Here is a 22,231-nt window from a genome sequence, read left to right as displayed (position 1 = left end):
TACTGGGATTTGATAGCAGGGAAAGTAAGAGAAGGAAAATAAGTAGATGAATATGGACTGGGGTAAGGAATGAGAGGAAGCCACCTGATAGAATTTTGCACAGAAGACAGATTTAGGACACAGATTTTAAATTGCAGTACATTTCAATGGCAGATGTGGACTCTGGCCACTGTTTATTGGCTATGAACTGTAGATTAAATTCTACCTTTCTGCAGTTTCTTCAGTGTCAAAGGGATGTGACCGGGAAACAAAGAACTAGAGGCCGTAGATAGTTTCAGTGCAAGCATTAGGGAACAAATGGTTGGGAAGAAACACACTCCAAGGGACAAGTAGAGGTTTTTTAGAGTAGCTGAGGGTGCCACAGGGCAATGTGTTACAGAACAAACTCATACATACACTTTAAAAGTCGTTCACCAAAATGTACAGCCTCTACCAAACAAACTTGACGAAATAAATGTACTTCTTAGGAATGAATGGAAGGAGGTATCAGTTGTTATGTTTTTGTGAGCACTGGCTAGAGAAGGGCCATTTACAGTATTCAAATATAACCGGTTTCACTCTGGCAAACTACTTTTGCAGATCAATATCAAAGCTTTGAGGAAGCTGCATTTATGTAAAAGAAAACATAGACTATAAGATAATAGACTGTGTACATCACTTAGGAAGCGAAAAACACTTTGAAGCCTCAGCTATTGAAATAACATCAGGAAAAACTTTAATAATGTGTGTTTACAGATCACCCAACAGCAATGTAAACATTTTCTTTAAAAAACTTGACCTTGCACTAGGGAAACTTAAAAATACTTGCAAAACTATAGTTCTGTATGGCAATTTTAATATTGACCTCTTAACACACAGCCACCAAAGAGAAAAATTCCTTAATATTATTCAAGAATATAACCTGTGCACTAAAATAAACTCCCCTACACACGTAACAAAAACTAGTGCTACACTTATTGATCCGATCTTAGTAAACACTGACATGCACACCTCAGAAAACTAATACCGGCTACAGTGACCACAATGCACAGCTACTTGCCGTATGCTTAAGTGTTGATTTGTCTAGGAATGGAAGTGTTATCGACAAGAGAAAATTCAGCATGCAGAATATTGAGCACTTCAAACATATGCTAAGTACCCACTCGTGGAATGAAATCTAAAACAGTTACAACACAGATGAAAAGCTGGATAATTTCATGGAAATTTACAGACATTGTTTCGAAATTGCATCTCCAAAAAAGAAAACAATTTGTAAAGGCCCCAGCAAACCCAAAACTTGGATTACATCAGGGATCAAAGTATCATGTAGAAGAAAAAGGGAACTTTTTGCGCTATCAAAAACAGATAGCAGTCCTGAATTTGCTCACCACTTCAAAAAATACAAGTTAACTCTGAGTCGTGTAATAAGGGAAGCAAAATTAAGGGAAAATGACAAACTTATTATGGAATCATCAAACAAAGCTAAGACAATGTGGAATACGGTACAGAGACTTACTGGAAAGGTGGAACACACAAAAATATTGTATTGTCACAGGCGGGCAGCAAGATCACTGATCCAAAATTAATTGCTAACCACTTCAATTCTTACTACACCAATATTGCTCGTGAGTTAGCGAAGGAACAAATGGGAAAAACATCAAACAAAATATTACAGGAAATTTCTGGAAATAGTGTAACAAATACATCCATGTTCCTCCGTCCAATAAGTAGGGAAGAACTGTTAAACAGTATAAAGTCATTAAAAAATAAATATTCAGCCAGAGTCGACGATGTGCCAGACTATATTATAAAAGTATCAGCTGAGCAGATACTCGCCCCACTGCTAGATATATCTAATTCTTCACTATCAAGTGGTATTTTCCCACAACAGTTAAAAACTGCAAAAGTTGTAGCCCCTTTACAAAAAGGGCGATTGGCAGCAGATGGTCAACTATAGGCCTGTGTCACTCCTATCAGGTTTTTCAAAAATCATTGAAAAACTAGTTCTGCTACAACTAACTGATTTCTTTAACAAAAAAAAAAAAAAAAAAACGTGATTTCAGGATGTCAGCATGGCTTCAGGCCTCAGTGCAGTACTGAAACAGCCACTTTTAGCCTCATAAATCGTATTTTAAATTCAGTGGATAATCACAAAAATGTTTCGGGGATTTTCCTGGATTTAACAAAAGCATTTGATCTAATAGACCATGAAATTCTCCTAAGAAAGTTAGAGTGGTATGGTGTAAGAGGCCTGCCACAGGAGTGGCTGAAATCCTACCTAGAAAATCGCTCTCAGATAACAGAGGTAAAACACATGGGAAAAAACGAACTCCAAGCTTATCAATCGAAACCTTCCACATTAACCCACAGTTTACCACAAGGCTCAATTTTAGGTCCCTTTCTCTTCCTAATTTTCATAAACGACTTCCCCCTACACGTTCAACACTCCGAACCAGTGCTATTTGCAGATGACATGCATATTAATTGAAGGTGAAAATGAAATGGCTCCAAGTTTAAATGCTAAAGTCACAAGTGAAAATGTCTCAGAGTGGTTTATGAGGAATAAATTACTGATAAACCATAAAAAACAAAAAGAAGAAGAAGTCATCTTACACAACAAAATAAAAACCCATTAAAACCAAACATGTCAATGGAAAACCAAAGAATTAACAGTGTCACTGAAGCAAAATTCCTTGGCATCTACTTACAAGACAATCTTAAATGGAATTCCCACATCACTTCATTAAATTCTAAACTATCCAAAATGACTTATGCGATGAGGATTATATGGAACAACACAAGTCCTGAAACAGTTAGAGCGGTGTATTACGCTTGCATACACTCCCTATTGAGATATGGCATCATATTCTGGGGAAATTCTCCTCATTGCATAACCACATTCCGGAAACAAAAAAAGATTGTGAGGGTAATGAAAAATGCCAACAGCCGAAAATCATGCAAACCATTCTTTAAAGAACTGGGGATTCTACCCCTACCATGTATCTATATACTAGCAGTTGTAATGTTCCTAAAAAAAAGCATGCTAAAAATGGAAATGTATTTATTCAAAATAAATCTGTACATGAACACCATACAAGGGCAAATAGTGACATACACAGACATCATTGTTATACCACACTGTGCAAGAAAGGTGTATATCACTCAGGTTCACATTTGTTTAATAAGCTGCCAAGTAACCTAAAGGCCATAAACAAAATCCATAGCTTTAAAAAATCTGTAACATCATATCTCTTGGAAAACTGTTTTTACTCAGTAGCACAGTATCTTGAAAAATAAGTTGGTTGTAACAATATAAAAATGTAATGTAACAATATAGCAATATAAAAATGTAAATTTATAAATGTAATGTGTACACCAACGTAACATATTACTGTAATATCATTTTGTCCAACATCTAAGGTAAGGTATATGTACCACAAAGATTCAGGACGTAAATAAATAGACAAAAACAGGTGAAAAGACTGCAGTAAAGGAAAGATGGGTAGCTTTGAGAGACGAAATAGTGAAGGCAGCAGAGGAAGAAGTACATAAAAACATGAGGGCCAGCAGAAATCCTTGGGTAACACCTGAGACTGAATTTAATTAATAAAAGGAGAAAATATAAAATTCAGTAAATGAAGCAGGCAAAGAATACAAAAGTCTCACAAATGAGTGACAGGAATTGCAAAATGGCTAAGTGGGAGTGGCTGAAAGATTAATGTAAGGTTGTAAAAGCATGTATCACTAGGAATCATAGATACTGCCTACAGGAAAACTGAGGTTTGCCAACGACATTTTAATTCTGTCAGAGGCAGCAAAGGACTCTGAAGAACAGTTGAATGGAATGGACAGTGTCTTGGAAGGAGGATACAAGATGACCATCAACAAAAGCAAAATGAGGATAATAGAACGTAGCTGAGTGAAATCAGGTGATTCTGAGGGAATTAGATTTAGGAAATAGACACTGTAGCAGTTTATGAGTTTTGTTACTTGGGCAGCAAAGTGACTGATGATGATCGAAGTAGAGGATATAAAATGTAGACTGGCAATGGCAAGGAAAATGCTTCTGAGGAAGAGAAATTTGTTAACATCGAGTATAGATTCAAGTGTCAAAGTCTTTTCTGAAAGTATTTGTGTAAAGTGTAGCCATGTATGGAAGTTTAGATAAGACAATAGAAGCTTTTGAAATGTGGAGCTACAGAAGAATACTGAAGAATAGATGGGTAGATCACACGACTAATGAGGAGGTACTGAATAAAACTGGGAAGAAGAGAAACTTGTGTCACAACTTCACGAGAAGAAGGGATCGGTTGGTAGGACACGTTCCAAGGCATCAAGGGATCACCAATTTATTATTGCAGGAAAGTGCAGAGGGTAAAAATCAGAGGGAGACTAGGAGATGAATACACTGAACAGATTCGGAAGGACGTAGGCTGCAGTAGGTACTGGGGGGTGAAGAGGCTTGCACATGGTGTAGAGCTGCATTTAACAAGTTTTTAGACTTAAGGCAACAACATCAAGAAGAACCACCTACAATTACTCCACATGCATAAACTAATTTACATTCGAATTATTAGTGATATTACTAATTTTATTAAAATTTGGTTTAAAACATGTGTAATGTACACACATTTGAGTTTAGCTACTGTATCAACACTGGCCAACACAAATCAACGCCATATTATAGCCTCCTGTGAAATTTAGAATATATGTAGAATTTGAGCATGTGCGAACATTAAGTTAAGAATTATGCAACATGTTATTTACACCCGAATTATGTCATCACACTCAAATAATCCCAACCGATCCTATCTGCTTTATAATGAGAGGAAAGAGTAGAGTACAGTAACATGTTCACAATTTAAGTTAATATTCAACACAGTTTAGCCTTTTCTGTTTGTCGCCGCGAGAAATGAGCCACATGAAATCTATGTAAATCTTAAAACAATCCAGAACAAAATTATGAAGACGTGCTACCTTACTACTTTAGGCCATTAAATGGAGTACGAAAGAAAATCGTGCGACATACTACTAGTCGCAGAGAATGGCACAGCTAAAGGAAGAGGGGGGAACTTTCCAAATAACACGTGGCTCTATGGCAATGAACGTCTGGGTGAAAGTGCACATAACTGTGTAGCCGTCGTTTCCGTTGTGTGCAATGTTGGTAAGCGTTTGCACTCTGAAATCTCGACATTCCGAAAAAAAAGGCAAAATTTTTGCCACAACTAGATTTAAGATAGATCGACTGTTTGGCTACCGCACACTATCACCAGACTGGCTACGTTCAACGTTAACGAATTGTCAAGAGCACCACGAAACAGAAGGGCCGCAGGCAAAAGGACTGTTACTCTAACATATGTATGTACGTAACATACATCAAAATACTGAGACTCGTCCATTACGTGTGATCTGTCTTCGAAGCGTACTCGAACACAGTACTACGGCATTGATAATTTAAGTACATTTTCCTTCTTTTAAACTCAGGTCTTAGATGAACAGATCGGCGGAAGACCCTTCTAAGTCAATTGAGAAGAAATTATTGTGATAACACAGTTACGTCTTCGAACGCACTACACGCTGTTACAACCTACAGCTACACAGGTAAGTCTCCTGTGTAATTTCTTTAGTCTTGTTGAATTTACGACATTGCTTTTGAATTCTATCAGATAACGTGTAATATCACGGAATACGCTCGTGGGGGGTTAGTCTTTCTTCCGCCGACGTCTTCATATCGTCACAAAATACCCGGCCGAATAAACCACTACCAGTCCTCATTGCATGTATCCCATGGTCTACGTCAGGTTGAAAGGTAATACTTTTGTTAACCGGCCACATCAACTAATGTGAACGGCACATAATGGTTGTGGTAACATGCGTGTGTAGCCTAATGTTTCCGCTTCTTTCAACGGACTAACTAAAACTGCTAGGAAAATTCAGGAAACGTACGTTCGATAATTAGCATAGACTCCGACTAGCACCTTTACGTATATCATGCGTATATAGAAAGAAATGGCAAGAAACGGGTTTCTGGTGAGACATTTGTTAACATCGGATACGGGTGTAAGCGTAAGACATGGACGATAAGCAGTAAAGACACGCTTCTGAATCGTGGTGGTACAAAACACTTCTTAAGATTAGATGGGGAGATCATGTAATGAGCAAGGTACTTACCAGAATTAAACAAAAAAAATTGCCATAAATTGACTAAAAAATGGATCAGTTGATAGGACGCATCATGGGACGACAATTTAGTAATGGACGAAGTGTGGGGGAGGGGGGGAACAGGGAGGCCAAGAGATGGAATGAAGTAAGCAGGAGCAAATAGATGCAGGTTGCAGTAGTTACTCTGAGAGGAAGAGTCCTGCACAGGATACAGTAGCGTGGAGAGCAGCAGTACACCATCCTCCAAGCAACAGCATCGTACATGAATAACGAAAAAATGCAAGGTGGAGGGTCACGTGGGTGCACCTTAGCCAGCGTCTGTCTTGACATTTTTAATAGACGCCTACACAGTATTTATCAACAACAGAGCAATCAAATATTGCGCTGGAGACAGACCTGTGCGCGTTCCGTCGGCCCAGATGTCGAGGGCCTCCAAAGCCTTGCGCAGCCTCCGGACTTCGCGCCACAAAGGCCGCCTCTGCCTGCCGGCGGGCGCCGGCTCGCCGCTGCAATCCCCGAAGCGCCCGGCGTGCCCACCACGCTGCACCACTCGGCTGCTAGCCAACACCGGAGAGCCGCACTTCGCACAAAGGCCCGAAATGGCGCAGGGCCGCAACGCGCTGCCGGCGGCCGTGTGACCTTGGCGGGCGCAGGCGGCGGGCTCTGAGCGCGTGCGCTTCGGTCGTTCGCCGGCGCGATGCTGTGGCAACGTGGCCGACGCCCAGCGTTCCACGCTCACCGTACGCGGCCGCGAGAGCGCAGCAGCTGCGCGCTTCGTCAGCACTCGCTTCCGCAGCGAGTCTGCCCCGGCGAACCAACTCGCGGGGATGAAATCGGGGGTGGGGGAACCCCGCGGGGACCACGAGGGCAACGAAGACGCGGTGGAACATCCGTCGAAAAGGCGCGGCGCTGTTGCAACTCTACTTCCCAACGGATCTGGTGCCGAAAGTGCTTTACAATCTCGCCCACCCGCCGAAATTTGTGGTCGCGCGCTCCCCTCCGAGGGCGTGCCGGCCCCCACCCCTCGCTTTACGCCCGACTGCGCATGCGCCACTACCCCCACTACGGAGGCGCGACCTTGGGGCTTTCCGGCCGTTACGGACAGTGCTCTCCCTCCCGCGGCGCGGCCAGAACGGACGGATTCCGAGCGGACACTGCCCCTGCCTGGCAACGAACTGCGAGGCAGCTCGGCAGCGGCGAAAGTGCGCGAAACGGTCTGTACCCTGCTCGGGACAATGCCGCGAACCTCCGGCTCCGCGCCGCATCGTGCAGGAAGCTTAGCAGCGGTCTTGCCGGTGCAACACAGCATTGAACTTATTATTTAACGTAAAGTTAGCGCACCAAGTTATTCCCCGAAGGTATTAATTGTGCAGGCTGCAAATTTCTTACCCCAAAAACAATTTTCCACGAAACACTCAAGTCAGTTGATTCAAATATTTAAATGGGTGATTACGCATACACAAGTGGAAGTATAGTGTAGAGAAAACGGAGCAAATTAACACTGCATTCCGCAAAACCAGAAACATTCAAGAAGGCTTTAGCGTGGGAGACAAAAACATGAGTAGTGAGGTCCGAAAATCTGTATGGGTTGTAACACTAACTAGTGCAGAAAGGTCGCGTAAACCAAAACATCGAAATAACATTGGTTAGACACATTGACAGAAGCTCGCGACCTAAAAATATATATATATATCTCAACACGTACGTAACATAATACACACAGGGCGCAAAAGCAGGATGTCGTTCTTCGGACATTTGGCTAGAATAGGCGATGGCTGACGAAGCAAATCTTTACTGAAATTTTGCAACTCTAAAGACTAACAGCATTGTTTATAGAGACACTAAATGACAAAGTATAAAGTGTAAACATAACAGGAACAGGAGACCAACTCAACAGCTAACAGCTGCAAAGCAGTGATGAGACCATATGAACGAATGTGGGAGACGTGGAAGAACTTACGCAGTAAGAATTGGAGATTTTATGAGTTCTGCTAAAGGGCTAATCGAATATACATTAAGTACTACTGCGACATCTGCCCACGGAGGATATTTAGTACCGATTGTCGTCTAGGCCCAATCTATCCTTACTAGTTAAGTGACTTTCCGTTTGGCTTCCGTAAATGTCACCAAATAACTTCTTCAGACACAAACTGAAACAACCTAGTATACTTTATTTCGCTGGTGACGTATTCAACGTAATTTAGGCGAGCTCCGACGTTAATGGTTTGGTAACGAACTGGAGATTTCAATGGGAATTACAGGTGTACTACAGCGATAGGCTCTTAACTTTTAGTTCAAAGCATTGTGGCAACATAGCTTCTTATCCAGTCTCCATAATCTGAACTATAAACGTCCCCGCCACTTCAGCTCTCCACGCCTTTCAAATATCTAGAGAAATCCACGAACACTAACCAACAGGTTTCGTCCCGTCAGTACATTATTTCCTTGCCGTTTACCAAAACGGCTTCAACAGAGTGTCGTTGACGTTCTAAGGGAGTACAAATAGCACGTAACGTTCTCTCAGAATTTGGAGATTGTTTATTCAGCAGCGCTCACGTTTAACATTTGCCAAATTCGAAAACATAGGAGCCAACGAAGTCCCTGGTAACGCCCGCTACGCACGACGTCAATCTGTTGCGCTGGAAGTTCGGTGGCCCCGGCCAGAGTAGCTGCACTTGACGGACACCCTGTACCGAGCCCAAGAGGGGGAAGGCTACCTGCTCTGAGAAACCACTGTGCCAACGTTGCTTCTTATCCCGTCCCCTCTGCTTCGACATCCAACTTGCGCACACCTCCAGCACAAATCTCTCAGCCAAACTACGTATACTTCACGTTCGGGCAATCTGTCCCATAACCAAAGGGCCTAAAACTAACATCGCAGTTTTACCATGAGAACGACACGTCACCTTCCTGTGTGACGAATCAACGAAATTTTAAGACAGTAGTCCGTAAAATTTCGAAACAAGCTCAGTGACGCAACTCGCGCCTACTGCTAGAATATTTTCAACAAGGGATGGCACAGTTCTTGGTATTCGCTCGCTGGCGATATCTTAACCTTAGAAACCAGCCGCAAGTCGAAACAGAACAGGGTTAGTTATTTGACCAGTTCAGCACTTTCCCTCTTTGCTGTCAACTACGGTTCATAACAAAATCCATATACTTCTACGAACACGCTAACACGCTAGGATAACAACGCCAATATTCCACTATAGTCTGTCGTTGACGTAACTCTAAAATGGCTACGCAGCACAGTACGTAGCATTTCATTAACGAGAAGCCAACGACATTTGTTGCAAGATCACTATGCAGGGCTAAAAATCTTAATCCAGCTTATATAAGAACGACACACACACTGCACACTTCACCTATGACCAAATTGTTGACATATACACCACCGCGTTTTCCTAGGGAACTATAGTATTATAATCCAAAGGAATGGAGACAAATGACAAACAGCAACACTTAACCAATGTGTCTACGACACGCGACTACCACGTAAAAATCACTTGTTCTGAACCCCTGCTGTACCCAACGCATGTGCTCGCTTCGACTGATAAGCAACGGACAAAACCGCGCTAAAGTAGCGGCGACAACTTTCCTCGCACTGTCGAGGCAAAACTGCAACTCCCGGCAACGAGCAGTGGGACCGTGTGGTGTGACATGACGGAGGTAACCCGAGTCCGTTACGGCTTTGTGCACTACAAACATCCCTGGGGAGGTCTCAACACGCCCTAGATACCTTCATTTATACACAAAGTCACAAACATACCTCATTTCAAATATAATTAAAAACACTCAGATGTCTAGTACAAATGTGTCTGGTGGAAACCTATTGCAAAGTGAGGGTCCGTATTGGAATATCAGGAAACATTTTGAAGTCCGAACTGGTCTTCATCAACAACTTCGTACAGATTTGCAGTAATGTACATCTACATGGATACTCTTCAAATCACATTTAAGTGCCTGGCAGAGGGTTCATCAAACCACCTTCACAATTCTCAATCATTCCAATCTCGTATAGCGCGCGGAAAGAATGAACACCTAAGCCTTTCCGTACGAGCTCCGATTTCCCTTATTTTATCTTCGTGATCGTTCTTCCCTACTTAAGTCGGTGTCAACAAAATATTTTAGCATTTGGAGGAGAAAGTTGGTGATTGGAATTTTGTGAGAAGATTCCGCCGCAACGAAAAATGTCTCTTAATGGTCAACTGCCACTTTTCGCACCGTTTCGATATTTCTTTTAGATAGTTTTGCAGTTGGTTTTGATCTTCTGATGACTATTAGTCAAACGACAGCGTTATCTACAAACAACCGAAGACGACTGCTCAGATTGTCTCCAAAATCGTTTATACAGATAAGGAACAGCAAAAGGCCTATACCACTACATTGGGGAACGCCAGAAATCACTTCTGTTTTACTCTGTAACTTTCCGTCAGTTACAACGAACTGTGACCTCTGACAGGAAATCACAGCCAGCCACATAACAGACGATATTCCATAGGCACGCAATTTCACTACGAACCGCTTGTGTGGTACAGTGTCAAAAGCCTTTCGGAAATCCAGAAATACGGAATCAAATTCCTTGTCAATAGCACTCAGCGCTTCATGTGAATAAAGAGCTAGCTGTGTTTCACAAGAACGATGTTTTCTAAACCTATGTTGACTGTGTAGGGCTTTGACGAGACAGAAGTGTCCAGATTGCAAAGCGTTCACAAAAAATAGCATTTTGGTGCGGGTCGGGTGAGGTACGATCCATTTATGTTGACGCAGATTCCGGGCATTGGCTGGCTCATCGGAAAGATGACAGAATGGTAATCTGAGGATCATAGGATCGGCTCCCCGAGCAGTACCCTTTAATTTTGAATTTTCACATAACTTACACACATAAGCAGAGGTAAATCCCAACAAACAGGTAGTTTCAGAAGTGAAGATAATTCACGCATGGAAAGTACAGGCCAAAAGTAGCTAAAAGCTCCAACAAACTTGAGTCCACAAGTCAACCGCTTTCGAGACAACATCTGTTACGGAACACATGGCATCTCGAAACGTTAAAGTGGGTGTTCGAAATTTTGTCCATGCGTCTGAATGATGCAACATTCAAGTCTTCTCTGAAACTAGTTGCAAATCGTCTCAGATCGTCCTGGAGAATTCTGTAAATGTTTGAGGCTGTTTCAATCCGCAAGAGTTTCCCCACAGGAGTTTACCTCGGTAGCGTAGACTTTTTTTTTACACGACCCCACACACGGAACTCCAGGGAATTTCAAGCCGGATACCTCTAAGGCCATGGCATAGGCCCTCTCGACTTTACCCAATGTTGACCGTACGTCCGAGTTAGAAGCAGGCGCACTCGTAAATGAAAATGTGCTGGAGCACCGTCATGCATGAAACGTGTTCCAGCGTTGGTTCAATGAGGCGGCATCATGTATATGTTGAAGTACAGTCACTGCTGTCCGGTTAGTATCTGACAAGGGGAGGCCGCCAATTGTGAAATTCAGATTCGATTCATACTGCGCATAATAAAAGCTCATGGCCAGAGGTGTAATGTGGCAAAGCACCAAGATGCACTTCTCTGCCGTTGTCGAGAAAATCTACTGTTACAAGAAACCGTTGCGGTGAAATACTCTCTACGATTAATAGTTTCCTACAGCGTCGTGGCGCAGCGTTAAGCGCTCGGGTTCGTAATCCGAAGGTCGCCGGATCGAACCTCGCACCATGTAACTTTTTTAGCATTTGTTTTTTGTAATTCAAATATATATATAACTATCAATGAATTGCTTATGCATGTTGGTGAAGGCGGATCGCTCTCCAATTGCACCGCCTCCATTTTTCCGTTTGTTTAACAGGGTGTACCAAAGCTCTCCCGTCCGCACTGATTTTCGACGATGTTATAAGTTGCGCTAGGGACCGCATCTACCTTCTTTCGAAGTTAGCAGGCAACTACGCTGTTACGCGGCGGCTCGTTTCGGCCCATTCAACATCTGTCCTTCAAGTGTAACGAGCGAGTAACGGAGTTTATATTTCATACATGCCGCAGCAAATTTGTGTTCGTGGGGTCTCTATTCTAATTCGAACGTTTGACTTACGCTATATGTATTCGTTTCGGAATATCGTTTCTACGTCTTCCGTTAACTATACGTGGTTAAAATTATGAAGACAATAACATTTGTGAAATACAACTTGTTTGCGGAAAACAATGATGTTCGAAGTCGCCAGTTTTTCCACGACAAACGACTTTCAACAACTTATTATATGCATAATTGTTGCAACTGATCGCCGGGAATTATATATATTTGAATTACAAAAAACAAATACTAAAAAAAATGGTTGCATGGCGCGAGATTCGATCCGGCGACCTTCGCATTACAACCCGAGTGCTTACCGCTGCGCCACGACGCTGTACAAAATTATTCAAAATTATTGATCGTAGAGAGTATTTCACCGCAGCGGTTTCTTGTAACTGTCGATTTTCTCGACAACGGTTGAGAAGTGCATCTTGGTGCTTTGCCACATTACACCTCTGGCCATGAGCTTTTATTATGCGCAGTATGAATCTAATCTGAATTTCACAATTGGCGGCCTCCCCTTGTGAGTTAGGAAGTTTGGTCCAATTATGTGGCCTCCGAGCAGTCCTGCCCGAACGTTCACTAATAACGCTGCTCGTCTGATACGTGTGTTGCATTCGGATTCGCATCGGCCCAAATGTGACCGTTATGGCAGTTAAAAATACCGTCACAGGTAAATCCAGCCTCACCCGTGAACAGAACACTGCTTACAAACAGGGGATTGAGGGTGCACTGCTGTCTCATTTGGCAGATATCACTGTGCAAAAATGAAAATCGAATGAAAATAGCCAATTCCTATCAATTCTAATGTCCTGATGGCGAATATCAGAAATACAATTCAAAATTAGGTCTAGGTTAGATTTTACACTGATTACAGTGAGAATCATGTAAGGATTTTATTGTTAAGTTTAAAATCAAATATTATAATGGTTTGTCAAAGTTAAGCTTACAAGCAGTGGTTTTACATATTGATAATGAGTTTCTTTCGATACCAGTACGCGTACGAAAAAAGTCATACCAAAACATCAAAATTTTACTAGGAGCCATCAAGTGCAGTGACTGCATGGTGCCTTTGTGGTGACTAAAGTGGTTGCACTGCTATCAGAAATGCAGTTAGGGTATACTAAATACAGCTGCTTTCTCCGTAGATGGGATGTCCGAGCTCGTGCATCTAATTACAGTAAACATGAGTGGTCCACCAGAAAATCTCTTCAACCAGGCATAAAGAACTAAGGGTGAACCTCTAGTAGACCATAAAGAGATTCTGCTCCCGCCCTTGCGTATCAAGTTGGGTCTCATGAAAAACTTTAAGGGAATGAAAAAAGATGGTGATGCATTTAAGTACTTCAGGCGAAAATTCCCCTACCTAAGTGATGCCGAAGTAAAGGAGGGCTTCTTTGTAGGCCCACAGACTCGAGAGCTTTTTGGGGACCATATTTTTAATGGAATCAGACAAGCATACATGGGAAAAGACCGTTTGTTTACAGTTCTTAGGGAAGAAACCAGCAATAAATTACATTCCTCCAAAGATTGTGGTGCAGTAAGTGATTAACATGGGGAGCAATTTCATCAAGATATTGGCCACATTTCAGAAGAGGTATGCCGGAAAGTGCAGCTACTATTTTTGCAGATTACTGCAGGACTGTCATAAGATGTTCCAGACCGTGTGTATAGATGTCAAGCCAAGCGGAAACGGGCATCATCTGAATTTATCTCCGAACAAAATATGTAATTGTATGTACTATACATATGGACATTTAACATTTTTAATCCTTTGTACACATTTGTGACCAGTTAATTTATATATTTTCGTTTCGGCTTTACATAGCTCTGGTACAAAGTAGATTTTTAAAGTGTTTTCATTCATGTAATATCTTCATTTTTTTCTTAATATTTTACTTTTGTACTTCCATAATGGCACTGAAATTTATCAATGTATAACACGTAACATAATTCAACTAACTATTCACTTAAAATTTGTTATGCTGAATCTTGGAACATGAATGCATATTTAGCGAGTTATTTATACAAAAATGTAGATTACTTTTTTGAAAACTAGAGCTAAATATTTATGAAGATTTTTATCATATTTGTTATGTTTTATACTGAAACATTACTCATAATCATGCAATTTACAGACTTCAAATTTGTTGTTCAGTGTATTCCCTCTAGGCAGGAAGTGTGCATTGTTGAGGGCTTGCACTCGCTGGAGGTGATATGGACGGAGTGCTTGCCGATGTAAAATACGCCAGATACTGCTATGATTCGGGACGCGCTCTTTGGTTGCAATCCTTGAAGTACTCGGGCGTTCGTGTAAAATGCTTGATACCCTTTCCTCAAAATCAGGTGTTATGGGTCTGGGTCGACCTTCCCGTACTCTGAGTGCGAAAACTCCCGATATCTCTAAGGCGCTGATGTAACCGGCTGAATTACGCCTGTCGGGCTGCATGCCGAGAGGAAAATCATCTTCCACTCAATCGAGTAGCCAGAAGGGCACTGGCATTCGCTTTGCCACACATGAAGTGCATGTCAGTGTACTCTTTATTGGTGTAACCCCTGTCCGTTGTACCTTCACGTTTGTAACTTATAGAGAGGCCGGTGCGACATCGCACGGACGGGGAAAGGGAAGTAGTTGCGCATGCATAACAGTCTATCCCAAATCTTGAGATACGAATGTAAATACCGCGTTGGCCAGGGGCGTTTACAATTCGTTACAAATCCTACTTGCCGGCCGGAGTGGCGTGCGGTTATATGCGCTTCAGTCTCGAACCGCGCGACCGGTACGGTCGCAGGTTCGAATCCTGCCTCGGGCATGGGTGTGTGTGATGTCCTTAGGTTAGTTATGTTTAAGTAGTTCTAAGTTCTAGGGGATTGATGACCTCAAAAGTCTCACAGTGCTCACAGCCAAACCCTACTTAAGGGGAGCCGGAGGTGGTCAAATCCAAAAAAATTAGGAATCATATCATATCATATCATATCATATCATATCATATCATATCATATCATATCATATCATATCATATCATATCATATCATATCATATCATATCATATCATATCATATCATATCATATCATATCATATCATATCATATCATATCATATCATATCATATCATATCATATCATATCATATCATATCATATCATATCATATCATATCATATCATATCATATCATATCATATCATATCATATCATATCATATCATATCATATCATATCATATCATATCATATCATATCATATCATATCATATCATATCATATCATATCATATCATATCATATCATATCATATCATATCATATCATATCATATCATATCATATCATATCATATCATATCATATCATATCATATCATATCATATCATATCATATCATATCATATCATATCATATCATATCATATCATATCATATCATATCATATCATATCATATCATATCATATCATATCATATCATATCATATCATATCATATCATATCATATCATATCATATCATATCATATCATATCATATCATATCATATCATATCATATCATATCATCATATCATCATATCATATCATCATATCATATCATATCATCATATCATACCATATCATACCATATCATATCATATCATCATATCATATCATATCATCATATCATATCATATCATCATATCATACCATATCATACCATATCATACCATATCATATCATATCATCATATCATATCATATCATATCATATCATATCATATCATATCATATCATATCATCATATCATATCATCATATCATATCATACCATATCATACCATATCATATCATCATATCATATCATATCATATCATATCATCATATCATATCATATCATACCATATCATCATATCATATCATATCATACCATATCATCATATCATATCATCATATCATATCATCATATCATATCATATCATCATATCATATCATCATATCATATCATATCATCATATCATATCATCATATCATATCATATCATCATATCATATCATCATATCATATCATCATATCATATCATATCATCATATCATATCATCATATCATATCATCATATCATATCATCATATCATATCATCATATCATATCATCATATCATATCATCATATCATATCATCATATCATATCATATCATCATATCATATCATCATATCATATCATATCATCATATCATATCATCATATCATATCATATCATCATATCATATCATATCATATCATCATATCATATCATCATATCATATCATATCATATCATCATATCATATCATATCATATCATATCATATCATCATATCATATCATATCATATCATATCAGCATATCATATCATATCAGCATATCATATCATATCATATCATCATATCATCATATCATCTCATCATATCATCATCTCATCATATCATCATATCATCATATCAGCATATCATATCATATCATATCATCATATCATCTCATCATCTCATCATATCATCATATCATCATATCAGCATATCATATCATATCATATCATCATATCATCTCATCATCTCATCATATCATCATATCATCACATCATCATATCATCACATCATCACATCATCACATCATCACATCATCACATCATCACATCATCACATCATCACATCATCACATCATCACATCATCACATCATCACATCATCACATCATCACCATCATCACATCATCATATCACATCATCATCACATCATCATCACATCATCATCACATCATCATCACATCATCATCACATCATCATCACATCATCATCACATCATCATCACATCATCATCACATCATCATCACATCATCATCACATCATCATCACATCATCACATCATCACATCATCATCACATCATCACATCATCACATCATCACATCATCATATCATCACATCATCACATCATCACATCATCACATCATCACATCATCACATCATCATATCATCATATCATCATATCATCATATCATCATATCATATCATCATATCATATCATCATATCATCATATCATCATATCATCATATCATCATATCATCATATCATCATATCATCATATCATCATATCATCATATCATCATATCATATCATATCATATATCATATCATATCATATATCATATCATATCATATATCATATCATATCATATCATATATCATATCATATCATATATCATATCATATATCATATCATATCATATCATCTGATTATGCCTTTCAGCGTTCAGTCTGGAGCATAGTCCCCTTTATAAAATTCCTCCATGATCCCCTATTCCGTGCTAACATTGGTGCCTCTTCTGATGTTAAGCCTATTACTTCAAAATCATTCTTAACCGAATCCAGGTACCTTCTCCTTGGTCTGCCCCGACTCCTCCTACCCTCTACTGCTGAACCCATGAGTCTCTTGGGTAACCTCGCTTCTCCCATGCGTGTAACATGACCCCACCATCTAAGCCTGTTCGCCCTGACTGCTACATCTGTAGAGTTCATTCCCAGTTTTTCTTTGATTTCTCCATTGTGGACACCCTCCTGCCATTGTTCCCATCTACTAGTATCTGCAATCATCCTAGCTACTTTCATATCCGTAACCTCAACCTTATTGATAAGGTAACCTGAATCCACCCAGCTTTTGCTCCCATACATACGGTGCACAGATAACTTAGTCTCGGTACTGACTTCCTTCTTGCAGAAGAGAGTAGATCGTAGCTGAGCGCTCACTGCATTAGCTTTGCTACACCTCGCTTCCAGTTCTTTCACTACGTTGCCATCCTGTCAGAATATGCATACCAAGTACTTGAAACCGTCCACCTGTTCTAACTTTGTTCCTCCTATTTGGCACTCAATCCGTTTATATCTCTTTCCCTCTGACATTACTTTCGTTTTGTAGATGCTAATCTTCATACCAGTCCTTACATTTCTGATCTAGCTCTGAAATATTACTTTGCAAACTTTCAATCGAATCTGCCATCACAACTAAGTCATCCGCATATGCGAGACTGCTTATTTTGTGTTCACACATCTTAATCTCACCCAGCCAGTCTATTGTTTACAACATATGATCCATAAATAATATGAACAACAGTGGAGACAGGTTGCAGCCTTGTCTTACCCCTGAAACTACTCTGAACCATGAACTCAATTTACCGTCAACTAACTGCTGCCTGACTATCCATGTAAAGACCTTTAATTGCTTGCAAAAATTTGCCTCCTATTCCATAATCTCGTAGAACAAACAATAACTTCCTCCTAGCAACCCGGTCATATGCCTTTTCTAGATCTATAAAGCATAGATACAATTCCCTGTTCCATTCATAACACTTCATTATTTGCCATAAGCTAAAGATCTGGTCCTGACAACCTCTAAGAGGCCTAAACCCACACTGATTTTCATCCAATTGGTCCTCAACTAATACTCGCACTTTCCTTTCAACAACACCTGAGAAGATTTTACCCTCAACACTGATTAAAGAGATACCTCTGTAGTTGTTACAATCTTTTCTGTTTCCATGTTTAAAGATTGGTGTGATTACTGCTTTTGTCGAGTCTGATGGAACCTGTCCCGACTCCCAGGCCATTTCAATTATCCTGTGTAGCCATTTAAGACCTGACATTCCACTGTATTTGATGAGTTCCGACTTAATTTCATCCACCCCAGCCGCTTTATTGCACTGCAATCAATTGACCATTTTCTCCACTTCCTCAAATGTGATCCTATTTCCATCCTCATTCCTATCCCATTGTACATCGAAATCTGAAACATTACTGATCGTATTTTCACCTACATTGAGCAACTCTTCAAAATATTCAAAATGATTCATGGTGTGGGTTCCTGTAGTCATGTCCTAGTTCATGAACCACGGGCAACGTATGAGTGGCCAAGTAAATGGTCCCGACAGTCGGGATACCAGTTACTTTGGAATAAGGCTGAGCATCTCTGACATATTCTGAGTTGTGGTCACCTTTGTGCTCGTACGGCAAAGACTACCAAATCCACCGGTTAGTCCCTCATCCGTTAGGGGTAAAACTCAATGGGACTCGGGGGCAAGTAATGCTAGCAACCTGCTTCACTGGTACTTTTAAATATGATGCTGGCAACAATCAGAGCAAAATGTCTCGGACCTTTGGAGGTGACTGAGTCCCACCTCTGACAAACCAGAGACTGGATTTTTTTGCTACCGAAAATTGGAACGTTCCTCTTTAATGTAAACTTTGAATTATTGTTCTACTCGCCCTAGAAGGAGTTCTTACCATTTTCCCCCACGCCTGCAGAGGAAATGGGCGGCCGCTGAATGCATCAAACACCCTCTCGTGACTTCCTGGAGAACTGCTTGGGATTCTCTCTGCCTGTTACGCATACAGTGAGTGTGCAAGGGTTGGCTACATTGTTTTCTGTGACCAATGAAGCGCTAAGAGCGCAGAACATAGTCTCTTTGCTGTTTACCGTTTCGAGTTAGTTCAGTGTTGCGCCTGTTGTTGGTAGTATTATACTTCTTGTGTAAAGCGTTGTTCTGGTTACGATGCCACGTTTTAGTAACCGTGTATATAAGAGGAGGAAGAACGTAGGGAAAAGAAAATTAACACTAATACCAAGTTGCGATACTACAATTACTGAAACAGTGCGTTCTTCTGCTAAGCAACACATGGCCGGCTATAGCCCTGTGACATCTTCTAGCAAGAAGCTGACTGGTGGAAATGACAGTGATGATATTAACGAAGTACTGAATATTGGATTATCATCTTCTGTGCTGAAAGAAAGTTCTGTGCAGAATGTGTTCAAGTGTAGGAGTGGGACTAGAGATAACAAAGCACTTTGGTTTAGCTTGTGAGATGAAGATAATCTGTGCATGTTGCAAGTATCGAGTGACTGACTACAATTCACATGCCAGTCTCTTTGGTGAAAATGGACGATCTAGAGTGTTTGATGTAAATGTTCGACTTGTGTATGGTCTTCGATCCATTGGGAAAGGGTCTGCTGCTGGTACACTTTTGTGGTATTATGAACTTGCCATCACCTCCAAGCAAATTTGGGTACTACTGTGAACTGGTAGGATCCTCTGTTGAAGATGTGGCTTTGAAAACCATGAAGGAAGCAGTGGAGGGATATGTAGAAATGAATGGTGGTTCTAGGGATTTGGTAGTGGCATTAGATGGTTCCTGGCAAAAGAGGTCATAAATCCCTGAATGGGGTTGTTGACTGCTACTTGTTGTGATAGTGCAAAAGTGATAGATGTTGCAATATTATCAAAACATTGTAGGTGCAAAAATAAAATGAAAGGAGAGCACAATGGAACCTGTGAGGCAAATTTTAGTGGATCAAGTGGAGCAATGGAAGTGGATGGAGTGAAACAAATTTTTGAACGTTCAGTTCCCAGATACAACGTTAGGTACAAATACTACATTGGGGATGGTGACTCGCAAGGTTTCAAGACTATAGAGGAACTGAAACCATATGGAAATGGATTTGTAGTTGAAAAGTTGGAATGCATTGGGCATGTGCAAAAGCGTATGGGTGCACGGCTTCGAAGGCTCACACAAACTTTGGGTTCAAGTAAGCTCAGTGATGGAAAGACAATAGGAGGGAGAGGCAGGCTTACTGATGAGGTGATTGAACGTCTACAGAGATACTATGGGTATGCTATAAGGCAAAATACTAGTAATGTTAGTGACATGCGAAAAGCAGTGTGGGCATTGTTCCTTCATACTGCCTCTTCCAATGAATACCCTCAACACAGCCTGTGCCTAAAAGATTCCTGGTGCAAATATAATGCAAAAAAGGACTATGATCACAAACATGGTTTGCCAGCAGCTGTGATAAATGCAATAAAACCAATTTTTCACGACTTAGCACAGCCAGAATTGTTACACAAATGACTACACGGATAGAGACAGAATCCTAATGAGAGTGTAAACAATTTGATTTGGAAAGTGATTCCTAAAAGGGTGTTTGTAAGCATAAAAACACTGCACTTTGGCATTTATGATGCAATAGCAACCTACAAACGAGGGAACAGTGTTAAGTGTGAAGTTCTGAAGGCATTAGGATTTACAGCTGGGGTGAACACTGTACGAGCACTAAGAAATATTGACAGGGAAAGGATAAGAGGAGCAGAAAGAAGAGAAAGGCATACAAAGTATGATGGAACAACAGGCCAGAAAAGAAGACAGAAGAGGAAGCTTTTATAGGATGAAGAAGAAGAAGACCCTGATAATCCATCCTATAGTGCAGGAATGTATTGAGAAACTGATAGCCATTTCCCGTAAATTAAAATTTTTCGAATATGAGGAACATTTTCTCAAAATCCACTCAAGCTAGAGAGATGAAATTTTTATACAGTACTCCTAGTGGTCAAACTTACATTGTAACACAGCCATTTGGCAATATGTTCAGTAGTTTCAGTTTAATTATAAAGCAATTATTTGTAAAAAAATTTGGGTCATTAATTAAAAAAATAATTGGAAACTAGAAAAGATACTCCAAAATCCCCCGTCATAACTGCAATACTAAACCACTCTATGTGGAAAAAAAATTCAAATTTTTCAATTTGGTGGTTTATTCATAAATGTTCCTGAAACTTAGTGATTTTAACATGGGCAGCATAGGCACCTCCGGCTCCCCTTAATACGATGGTTTTTAGCTAGTTCGGCCTGTACTTTTCTTGTGTGAATTATTGACAATCACTTCTGTACCAACCTGTATCGTTTTTCAATGCACGAAAAGGCAAACAGACTTTGGATAGCAAATTTACAGGGGGAGATTGTAAGGTATATAAGAGAACTGCGCAGATGAAATTAGATACTATCATTATTTGACGGCTATTGTGTAAGATCACGTGAACACCTTAACTTTTGACACCTTTCGGAATTTTTGGTTTTTTTCTTTGTTGTTAAATGTAACAGAGGCAGCACTCAAATACACGGTGCTAAACCCACCGCGCTATACTTTAGATTGCTCAGGTTTTAAGCAACTTTTGCGCACGCAACTGGCGGGAAGTATTTGCCGTACAGGCCAAATAGGTACG

At 40.2% G+C, this 22,231-nt stretch overlaps 1 protein-coding gene across 3 annotated transcripts in view; it reads right to left on the bottom strand.

Moving 5' to 3' along the window:
• LOC124553636 (coiled-coil domain-containing protein 50) overlaps positions 1-22,231 on the bottom strand; it is a 181,849-nt gene that overhangs the window by 32,407 nt on the left and 127,211 nt on the right. For 2 of the 3 annotated variants that reach the window (XM_047127505.1, XM_047127506.1), the window contains exon 1: positions 6,538-7,465. The exons of the other annotated variant lie outside the window; for it this stretch is intronic. In XM_047127505.1, coding sequence (XP_046983461.1) covers positions 6,538-7,450 — 913 coding nt within the window. In that variant the 5' untranslated portion in view covers positions 7,451-7,465. Of the gene's footprint in view, positions 1-6,537; positions 7,466-22,231 lie in introns of those variants that run through there. 3 annotated transcript variants of the gene reach the window in all.

This window comes from Schistocerca americana, chromosome 11 (assembly GCF_021461395.2).
Source record: "Schistocerca americana isolate TAMUIC-IGC-003095 chromosome 11, iqSchAmer2.1, whole genome shotgun sequence".
Classification (NCBI taxonomy): Eukaryota; Metazoa; Arthropoda; class Insecta; order Orthoptera; family Acrididae; genus Schistocerca; species Schistocerca americana.
This window is presented reverse-complemented; position numbering and strand designations above follow the sequence as displayed.